The sequence below is a fragment of the Pan paniscus genome, chromosome X (genome assembly GCF_029289425.2).
Source record: "Pan paniscus chromosome X, NHGRI_mPanPan1-v2.0_pri, whole genome shotgun sequence".
Lineage (NCBI taxonomy): Eukaryota > Metazoa > Chordata > Mammalia > Primates > Hominidae > Pan > Pan paniscus.
The window spans coordinates 139,372,507-139,383,814 of record NC_073272.2 but is presented as its reverse complement, the minus strand read 5'-3'; the positions used below and the strand labels follow the sequence as shown (position 1 = coordinate 139,383,814).

The 11,308-nt window shown below is 45.3% G+C and overlaps 1 protein-coding gene across 3 annotated transcripts in view; it reads left to right on the top strand.

The window, feature by feature from the left end:
- The first annotated feature begins 275 nt into the window (after positions 1–275).
- ATP11C (ATPase phospholipid transporting 11C) overlaps positions 276–11,308 on the top strand; it is a 205,913-nt gene continuing 194,880 nt past the window's right edge. For 2 of the 3 annotated variants that reach the window (XM_034950760.3, XM_034950757.3), the window contains exons 1-2: positions 276–779; positions 1,261–1,332. In XM_034950760.3, the coding sequence (XP_034806651.1) occupies positions 1,306–1,332 (27 nt within the window). In that variant the 5' untranslated portion in view covers positions 276–779; positions 1,261–1,305. Of the gene's footprint in view, positions 780–1,139; positions 1,333–11,308 lie in introns of those variants that run through there. The other variant, XM_063601656.1, reaches the window with a different exon arrangement.

Sequence of the window (11,308 nt, the reverse complement as noted above, 5' to 3'; positions counted from 1 at the left end):
ACATGTCCCACCGCTAGGAAGCTACCGAGTGCGCCCGGCCTCCACACCCAGCCGGCCAGCGTGGAGAACCCGCTGTTCAGCCCGCGCTTCCTTCTTCAACCCTCTGGGCAAACCCGGGACTAGCGTGTGGGGGAGCTCCCAGCCCGCGGTACCAGGCGAAGTAGGGGGACGGTTGGACTACAACTCCCAGGCTGCCCCGGGAGCAAGGAGGGGGAGGGGGCGAGCGGGAGGGGCCTGGGTGGGGCGGGGTGGGGGTCAGGGAAATCCCGCCCCGCTGCGCAGCAGCAACGACACAAAGCCTGACTTTACAACCTCAGAGAAAGTGGAAGTAAGAAGGCTTAGGTGGGCAGGCAGGACGAGGGAAAGACTGAGAGGAGGGAAAGCCGCGTAGGTGGGAGTACAGCGGAGCGAGGGTCGAGGGGGAACCCTCGTCGGTGCAGATGAGGAGGGTGGGCTTTCAGAACTAGTCCCCCCTCGCACCCCGCCCCGCCCCTCCCGCGCTGGGGTCTCCACGGTGCCCTGCCTCAGAGCCCGGCTCCACCACGCCCGGAAGAGGGAGTCTGGCCGTCGGCTGGCTCAGGGCGGGCCGGTTGGCTGTACCCAGGCTCCCTGGCCCGAGTGCGGGACGAGAGCGCGGGGCGGCGCGGCAGCCGCGGACCGAGGAGGGGCTGCGAGCGAAACGGCGCGGCGCGGCACGGCACGGCGGACGAGTTAGGGCCGGGGCGAGGGAGGCTGTGGCTCCCGACAGAGACAGGGGAGTAGTGTCGGGCTGAGGCGAGGTGAGGCGCGGGGTGCCTCGGGAGGGTGCCCCGTGCCCCGAGGGGGGCGGCCGCGGAGTCCAGCGGGGAGGCGGGCGGTGGTGCCGCGTCGGGGAAGAGCGCATCCCGCGGGGTGCCGAGCCCGGCGCTGGCGGAGAGACGGGGGCGCCCCCTCCCCACAGGAGGAGCCTCGCGCTCCTCCGCCATCCTTCCCCCGCGCGGCGGGCTCGCCTTCTCAGTGGGTGCTGCGCGAGCTGCCGGCCCGCGGTGCCGGGGCCAGATAAGGGCGATCCGCGGGGCCGCCGCCCCCGGGTCAGGCAGGCCGGGGGCGGGCCGCGAGTGAGGCGGGGCGGCGGCTAGGCTGCGGGCGGCTGGGGGGCGGGGGAGCGCGGAGAGCCGAGGGGGGCAGGCGGCGAGCGGGTGGCCCGGCCGCCCGCCTCGCTGCTCCGCTTGGCGCCGCCGGCCCACGCCGCAGTGTGTTTTGTGGACGGCGCCTTCCCAGACAGCCCGGTAGAGCCCAGCTCAGCGCCCGGCAGCCTTCGACGCGATGTTCCGCCGGAGCTTGAATCGTTTTGTAAGTACACTCGCTGCGGCTCCGCGCGTGCCGGTTTGCTTGCTCGCCAGCCCCTTCGCCGGGTCCCTCACAACAATTTTCTGAGGGGGCAGTTACGTCTCTGGGAGACACCACCACCCCTCTTCTTCCTTTTCACCGAAACACGGTGCCCAGGCGGCCGGGGAGGGGAGGCAGGTAGGGCTCTCGGGGTATCCCACCCTCGCCCCCAGGACAATTCGACCCGGGCTTCCCGGAGCTGTTACAAACTCTGCCTGAAACTGAGGGCCGCCTTCGGGCTGGGTGGTGGGGGGGACTCGTGGGGGGACCGACCCGGGGACCCCTCAGTTTGCCAATTAGTCGAAGATGGCGTTTTATTCTCAGGGAGGTTGCTTTCTTTTGTTTCCTCTGCCACGAGCACATGGAGGTAAACCTAGACCTGTCACCGTGGCCCAAAAGAAGAGCTGGGGGCTGAGGGAGCCGGAGGCTAGGGCAAGACTCAGCCTTGCCTAGGGCTCAGCCAGCGGGCGGCTTCTGACCGGAGGCCGGGCAAACTTTGGAGACCCAGCCTACAAAGCTCACCTTTGGGGTGTTTGAAAGGCGAGCGTGATTGTCAGGGTGGGCCGGGTGGATGTGCAGCCGCGAGGAGGCTGCGCCGCCACTGCCCGTGCTGCCGATCGCTGGTCTGAAGCCTCGCGGAGGACTGAGCACTCCAGACCTTGAACCCATGGGAGAAGGCGGACTGTGACTGGACTCCTCCGTCCACGTTTACCCCCTTCAAAATCCCCAGAAAAGGGAATTTCATTTTCATGGGAGTTAGCCATAGGGAAAATCGCTTTCTGGCTACTGACTTTTTTGAGTAACCTGTTTACTCCTAGAGGGTACAATAAGAATGGAGCGAAACAGGACCATTTACGTTCCGTGGTGCTATTTGTAGCAACTTCCTTAATTGCAAGAGGAGGTGGCGGGAATAGGATTTTATTTCTGCCAATGATGTGAAAGAAAGGGTTCATCTGCACATTTTGATTTTTCTGTAGTTAGGAAAAAGGGTTGAAAGCTGAGTGCTTTCCTCTACCTGCCTTAAAATGTATCTTTTGAGAACATGTCGATTTGCTTTTATTCATGCAATTATTCCTAATCAAAGCGTTGCTAACATTTTTCATACATCGGATATATTTGCTCTCATTTTTCCTTCATTTGAAACTTTCACAAGTGTACACTGGCTAAAAGTAATACTTGTACATCCCTTTTTAGAATAGTGCTGTGTTAATGGTTTTCTAAATGTTGACCCCACCCAGGAACATGCAGTATGAAATTGGAACAGATTATTACCTGTGGCATAGAGCAGCAGAGGTTGTACATATCAATCATCTTGAAATCCGTAGGTGATGGCTTGTACTGATAGCTTTGCTGAAGCAAGTGACTAAAATTGGTTTCTCACATTTAGCCTGAGAATGCAAACGGGTATTGTTCTTAATAGCTGTTTCACATAGATTCTTGTGATCTTGGAGTGTTGCGTGGGGGTGACAAAAAGGGAAAGGCGGCAATGAAAGCTAATTGTATTTAGGAAAAGGATAATCTTTTCACATGGCACTCTTATGGTGGAAAACAACTGGGCTCTGAATCATAATAAAATCATTAAACTTAAGTTGTTGAAATCCTTTTTTTTTTTTTTTTTTAAGGATTTGAACATTTGAAACCGAACAACTCAAGTATTGGTCTAAAAGCCCATTGCTTCCCTTTTGCGAAAAGTGATCTGCATCGTATCAGAGTCTAGTAATTAAGCAGTGCTGGCCCAGGAAGCCAGGGCATGCAGTAGAATTTGCAGCAGTTGTTGAGGTGCCAGCCTGCAGGTTTGAGGCTAGTACTTTGCATCCCCGACCAAGATCTCAGCAGAGAATCACTTTTGCTAATACTGAAATGAGCTTTGACCTTATTGTTGCAGCTGGAATATTCAGCTGTTCACATTTTCCTGCGCAGCCATGACTGTGGTAAGTATCAGGAATTTGTACCAGTGCGGTAAGCTGGAAGGTTCTTAGGAGTTGTGTCTGAGCCCTAGGCCCAGGGCAAGGAATTAATCTGCATACCGTTGGACTGAATGTGAAAATTACTATCAAATAATCATTGCTAAAAAACGGCTTCAAAATTTGGGGGAGGGGGGCAATTTTTCCATCTCTTAGATCAGTAAACCATGTGCTGCTCTCATCTTTTGCCTGACAAATTCTTTGAGGGGTACTTCCATTTGAATTACTAGAAGACTAGAATTAAAGATTTGAGTGGAACTTTGAGACTTTCACAGCAGTATAGATGTAGTCAAGGTTGTGAGTTGTCTTATGATTGTTTTAATATTTTAGAAATAGAGCTATGAATTCCTTTCAAAATGAGTTGTTTTTTTAGTGTACCTGTACGTGTCTGATATTGGTTTTGATTGTGAAATAAATTACAGTGGTGTTGATTGTAGTTGTTGGTTATTGAAAACTAGACTACATATTAGAGAAGTGCTTCCTTTATATTTTAAACCTGACGTGGAAGAATCCCTTAGGATTCTTACAAGCATCATCTTCTATAGCTCAGTTGTGTTTGCTGAATCATTTTTGAAATGCCATTTATTTTTCGAGTTTTCCAATTTCAAGCTAAAAGAAAATAGTGATTCATTGTATTTTTTTAAATACATGGTCTTGACTTCTTTGCCATTAATAACTGTGTTCCTTTCTTTCTGATGAATTATGACTTTCCTTTTGACAGTTTTGAGGTGGAAAGAAATGGGTGGATTTGGTGTATAGCATTTTAGGGTTGAGGCATGTAGAGGGTGTCCTAAAGGATTTAAGAGTTGGATGTCTCTGAGTGCAATAAAAGCACCACCTGTTCTCAAGTCAACATCTCCATAAATACAGTAAATAAGTAATAATAGCTCTGTCTGTACAATTTATTTTCTTCAAAGGCATATTTAATCAGAAGTCTGGACTAGTTGAGATTTAAGGGTCATGGACTTTTATGTTATCCTGTCTTGTTTTATTCTTAATGCAATTCCTAGTGACTATAGTAACGTGTTCTCTTGGGTTTAAAGATTTATTGAAAGTCTAAAAACAATTCCCCCCTCTTTTTGGCTTATGAAATTATTTTATACTAAAGATTCAAAATAAGAGATTTCTTGATAAAGTAGGTTGGGGGCTTGGTCAAGAGGATGCTGTCAGTTTAGCTTGTCAGTGATAGTTAACAGGTATGCATTTCTAGACCTTTGATACATGAAAGCTTAATTGTGAGTGTGAAATACTGGAGTACATTTAAATCTCTGATTCTAGAAGCCCTTAAACTGCTTTGGTTTCATAAAGCATGTAGCATATAATCATAATATCACACAGAAAATGCCCAGGACTAGGAAGAAATTAGACTGCATAAGGAAGAATGGAAATTTAAAATAAGACTAAAAAATACAAAATAAGAATTAATGAAATAGGTAGCTAATTTATTGCTTTGAGTCCAAGGCAAGGCTAGTCTAATGAAGCAATATATGGAGGCAATTAAGAAAATAGTTCAGGTAATTGCTTTTTTTTTTTTCCCCAGGAGCAAGAAGGTTTTTAGTTTCCCCTTTAAACTATCAGAGTAATTAAACATTTTTTTTTTTCTGTTTCACTTTACTAATAATCCTGGCCTGACATTGACGAGCGGGAAAATATTGATTTTATTTTACTGTGTTTAGAAATATATCTGTATGTATGTATTGCAATATTTTTACATTTGCACAACTATTACAAATGGTCTGTGTATCTCGGCTCCCACATGGCTGTTCATAGAGGTCTAGGTTTAGCAGTTGAACTTGACCATACTTAAAAGCAACTTTTTTTTTTTTTTTAATCATATTGTGTTATAATTGCCTTTTAACTTGTATGGCTCCCTAGTCTTTCTCAACATGGAGAGAATTGGCACTGATGCCCTAGGACATGCATTGTTAGTAATAAATTAACATTTTCCTGCGCAGCTGGAGTGAAGGAACCCTAATTGAGAAAGGCTGTCCTAGACAGGGACAGTTCACAGTGTGTTCTTAGCTCCTAGCACAGTGCCTGGTCCCTAGTAGGTGTTCAGTAAAATATTTTTTGAAAGAACAACTTTTGTATGTATCCCATAAATAATAACCTTTACTTACAGATAGTGATTATTGTAAACCCGCTCTTATGCAGAATGAGCAAAGAATGAGTTCTTGTTAGTTGGGGTATACCGTATACATTACTAGTATTCTAAGAATTAGAATAAGTACATCTAATGCCGAAAGCTATACTGACCATAGTATAATCTTTTTTTTTTTCCTTTTTTTTGAGATTTATTATGGGAATTGGATCATGCAGTTATAGAGGCTGAGAAGTCCCAGGATCTGCCATCTGCATGAGCCCGGCCACAAAATATCCCCTTCTTTTATTTATTTTTATTTTTATTATTTTTTTTTTTGAGACAGAGTCTTACTCTTGTCATCCAGGCTGGAGTGCAATGGCACAATCTCGGCTCACTGCAACCCCCGCCTCACGAGTTCAAGCGATTCTCCTGCCTCAGCCCCCCTAGTAGCTGGGATTACAGGCGCCTGCCACCACGCCTGGCTAATTTTTTGTATTTTTTAGTAGAAACGGGGTTTCACCATGTTGGCCAGGCTAGTCTCGAGCTCTTGACCTCAGGCGATTTCCCTACCTCGGCCTCCCAAAGTGCTGGAATTACAGGCAAGAGCCAGCATGCCTGGCCTCTTTCTTAGATGATTAAGGCATTGTATGGTTTTGCAGAGCAATTATCATTCAGCAAATATTCACTGAGCACCTACTATGTGCCGGGCACTGTAGTCAATCCTGGGGTCGTAGATGAGCAAGACAGACAAGGTTCCTGTCTTCCTGAGCTGTAATTATCATTACATACACAACTGTAGATATAGAGGGCATGGTAACTACATTGCATTGAATATATTTGTGACATACCATGAAATTTGATCTTTGTGAATAAGTTACTATTACATACTTGTCATTTTTCTTTCTACCAAAAATAGATTGTACAATATCAGTTATTTTCTGGTTGTTTGGATGTCAGTTAAAAAGGAGTTTCTTGCATTTGTCTCCTTTCATCTGACCTATGCATGGCAAACTGCTCTTTTGCAAATAGATGCTAGGCTGACCCCACGCAAGGTGGGAAACTTATTTAGAAATGAACCACTGTAACTTGAAATAAATCTTGACACAAGTGAAAGCAGGTTTTGTCTTCTTTTTTCCTGATCTACCTTTTAGTGACTAAGCAACATAAAACTCTGAATGTGTCCTGAATACTTTCTGTAAGTGTTTACTGTTTGTTCCTTTTGTTTATGCTTATTGCTAATAATTCAGCCATTTAGTGAGTAATATTGAGTGCCTATATACCAGGTAGTTTCCAGTGTTCCTAATTAACTTTTAGCTGAATTGAGATTTGGGCAGGTGAAGCTGGCCATTTTTATATTGATGCAACTGTTCAAAAGAGCTTGTTTTTTCAAAAAGCTGCCAGTTTACCACCTGCTGAGCAGTGGGTTCTAGGAGGTAAAGGATGGCCAGTGGCCCCTGAAAGAACCATAACTAACCTTGCTGTGTCTGCATGATGTGCAAAGAACTAGCCCACTGAGTGAAATCAAATACTGGTTTGTTGAGTGATGGAAAAAATCAAGGCTCATTGCTTGTCTAACATGGTTATTCAGTTCTCTCAAAGAGGGTGAATGCATGGGATATAAAAAAAAATACTATTTTTTTCTTCAAGGTGGTGGAATTTCCTGTACATCTGTAGTGCTTTATACAGATGAACCTTTTACATCTGGAACCCTCGAGACTGGGGGAGTTTTTCTGGTTAGGTGGAGGGAGGTTCTGGGCTTCCACAAATGAATTAGGTGCTGGCTCTCGAGTTTATTTCCTTTCACTTAACATTTACCTTCTTGGCCTGGTATAAGGGTAGATTAGCGGTGATCGTAAAACAAAACATACTGGCACAACTGCAGCATATGTTAACACTGCTGCAGCTTAATGATGAATGAGTGCTCAGCACTGCAGATATGGGCACAGGATGCCCTATGCCCACACATTGGCAGACAGCCCCTCAATTATTGCAGTGTATGGACGGATTACTGGGTCGGCTGACTTCTTGATAATAGAAGATGTGATTTATAAATGATAATGGACCGTGGATTTCCAGATTTAGAGGTTAACCTGTATTTGTGAAGTAGAAATCATTGATTTCTTGTGCCATATGTATTTAATGGAATATGGGAGGATTGGTGATGTTGATGATATTGCTGTTCAAGCAGATATCATCATTTGTTTTTTAGGCGTCTCTATTATATGTTGTCATAAAGTATTAATGTGGCAATGTTTTCCTAGTCCCTTTCTCTTTACCAAGGTATTCTTGGAAAAATCAGAAGTGTTCTTGAAAATGATCTTGCAGTTAGCACAGCATCAGGTAAACAGTAGATGTTCAATTAATACTTGTTTAATTGTTTTGAGCTGAATTGGTAACACAGTCTGAGTCGGTAATAACAGATGAAGAATGATCAGTTTAGGAAGCAGCCACCAAGAAGCTTATGCATTTCAGACTGGGCTACATTATGCATTTCAGACTGGGCTACAAAATTAGCCAGGAGTGGTAGCACAGGCCTGTAATCCCAGCTACTTGAGAGGCTGAGGTGGGAGAATCACTTGAACCTGGGAGGCAGAGGTTGCACTGAGCCGAGATCGTGCCATTGCACTCCAGCCTGGGCAACAAGAGCAAAACTCCATCTCAAATAATAATAATCCTGTATGCTTACTATAAATACAGATTCCTGGGCCTTGAACTTACTGAATCCAAGTCTTGGGTGACAGACCCCAAGAAACTGTTTTTAACAAGCATTCCAAGTGGTTCTTAGGTTCACTAAAATTTGAGAACAGCAATATATAATATAGTAAACACGGAAATATTTATTTTCTGGGCACACTCTCTGTTCACCTTTTTGAACTTCAGTTTCTTCATCGATAGAATGGGAATAATAATACCTATTTCACAAGACTGTTGAAAAAAACGTTTGGTAGACTATTCAACACTATACCAATTGTGACAGAGGTCCTCAAAACCGGCCTAGGTTTGTTGATTCACTGGCAGAACTCAGTACATAGACACGCTTGGGGATGTGATTTATTATAGCAAAAGGATACAGAGCAAAGTCAGTAACGGGAAAAGGCTCATTGGGGCCAAGTCTGGAGGAAACCATGTGCAAGCTTCCAGTCCTCTTTCACTGAAATCACACAGGTCATGCTTAATTCCTCTAGCAAATGAGTTTTGACAACTTGTGTGAAATGTCTACTAGGGAAGCTTATTAGAGCTTCAGTACCCAGGGTTTTTATTGGGAGCTGGTCACACAGGCACCCTCCACCTGGTACACAGCAAAATTCCAGACCCCAAGGAGGAAAGCAGGTATTCAGTGTAAACCCTATTGTTTACACAGCTTAAGCAGAGTGAGCCACTCTTATCAGGGTGATGGAAACCCTCCCAAAATCCAAGTCCCCAGACACCAGCCAAGGACCAACCTTGCAAACAGGCCTTACTAAGAATAGCAGTGTCAGGCCTGCTATGTTAACTCTTTCCATCACGCAAATATTGTGAAACACTGGTATTTTTTCAGTGAAAGGAAATGACTTGTCCAAGATCATTAAGCTAATCAGCAGTACAGCTGAGACAGACTCCCAGCAATCACATCTTTTCATTGCTGCCCATAGCCATGCTTCTAGATTATGGGTCATTCCTTTTCATACTGTCATTGAAAGCACTTACTATTTGTCACTTGAAGCAGAAGAGCAGCCTGCCGGTGGTAAATTGATGCACCCAGTGGGGGAGCCAGGAAGTATTGATGTTTCTGCCAGTTTAGCGTCAACACTTGCTGGTTTCCTCTCTGGAGCATCGCCAAGTTCGTGGATTTTCATTTTTCCTGACTTTTGGACTTTTGTTACTGCTCCCATTCATTTGCTCATAGTCCTAATACTCATTTGCATCATCACTTCATCCCATTCTATACCTTTTGGGTAACACAATTTCCAAACGGTGGGAATACTGCAGTATTTTGTCAAAGAAGACTATATAGGAAAAAAAAAATTCTGAGCAATGAATTTTATGGCAATATTTACAAATATTGGTTTATATCCTGGATTGTCTTTTGAGTTTTATAGTCATGGAAAACCCTAGGGATATCTCTGGTTATTTGGAGTTTCAACCATTTTTACTGTTATAAAGGAAAATTAACAAATTTTTTATGATTGGAGCAAGGAATAAGGAAATCATACTGGATGGTGCAGTAATCCCACATATCGACAGGGAGTAGAAGCCAGGACGGAATTGCCACAAGTAAGTAACAGCTGGGTAGAGCAGATTATGTAAGCTACACCTGTTGTGTAAGCAGTGGAGACATTCTTTAAGCTTCACAATTAATGTATTTTGCAGTGATAAGGATTAAGGGATCTATAGTATAGTGTACAATTTACTCTGGCTTCTTTTCTGAAAACATTCATGTGAATCACAGCTTTCTTGGAACACTCATCCCCTATTTGGTGCTGTAGAGGTGTGTAAGGTACAGCCCTGCTCACCAGTAGCCTGCAGTTTGGTAGAAGAGAGAGAAGACCAGCACACAGGACCATCCTCCACACAAGGCCAGTAGGTCACCAGAGCCATCCTTTTGAAGGACATACACAGTAAGTGCAGTAGGCATTCAGAAGGAGGCACTGGCTCTCTGGCTTCATTTCTTGGGGAGAGCTTTATGGAGGAAGTAGCCTGTCAACTGGGCCTCTGGGGACCCAAAGGGCTGACGGTTCTGAGATTTTAGGGATGGGCAGTCTCATTACAGGGGGAGGCAATTACCTGAGCAATGGTGCAGGGTCATTGTTGCACTTAAAGCATGGGAACCAGTCAATTTAGAGAACATACATGCCAACCCCAAATGAGTTTGAGCTGTTATAAAAAAAGTATAACAGGTGGGGCTCAGTGGCTCACGCCTGTAATCCCAGCACTTTGGGAGGCTGAGGCAGGTGGATCATTTGAGGTCAGGAGTTCAAAACCAGGCTGGCCAACATGGTGAAACCCCGTCTCTACTAAAAACAAAAATTAGCCAGGTGTGATGGAGAGCGCCTGTAATCCCAGCTACTCGGGAGGCTGAGGCTGGAGAACTGCTTGAGCCAGGGAGGTGGAGGTTGCAGTGAGCAGAGATGGCACCACTGCACTCCAGCCTGAGTAATAGAGCGAGACTCTGCCTCAAAAAAACAAAACAAAACAAATAAACAAAAAGTATAACATAGATTCAGTGGCTTATGCACAACAGAAATTTATTTCTCACAATCCTGGAACTTGGAAGTCCAAGATCAGGATGCCAGCATGGTTGGGTACTGGTGAGGGGGCTTCATGTCACAGACTGGTGACTTATTGTATCTTCACATGGCAGAAAAAGAGTGAAATGAGCTCCCTAGGGCACTAATCCCATTTATGAGGGCTCCACCTTCATGGCCTGATAACCTGTCAGATGCCTCACCTCCTAGTACTGTCACCTTGGAAGTTAGGATTTCCACATAAGAATTTTAGGGGAACACAAACATCCTGTCCATGACACAGCAGAAACACCAAAACCTCGATCTTCAATGCCTTACGTTTGCTGTAGTAATTTTGATTTTAAAAAAGGAGATGCTAAAAACAGGTGGCTTTAGGTCTCCACAACAATAGCTATAGGAATCTTCCCATACATAGATGCTCTTTTCTGAAACCTATGACTCCAGTAAATTTATGTCATTTAAAAAAAATGCATATATATATTTAGAGAGAGAGAGAGAAGGAGAGAGAGAGAGACAGTCTTGCTCTGTTGCCCAGGCTGGAGTGCAGTGGCACAATCTCGGCTCACTGCAACCTCTGCCTCCTGGGTTCAAGTGATTCTCCTGCCTCAGCCTCCTGAGTAGCTGAGACTACAGGCGTGTGCCACCACACCTGGCTAATTTTTGTATTT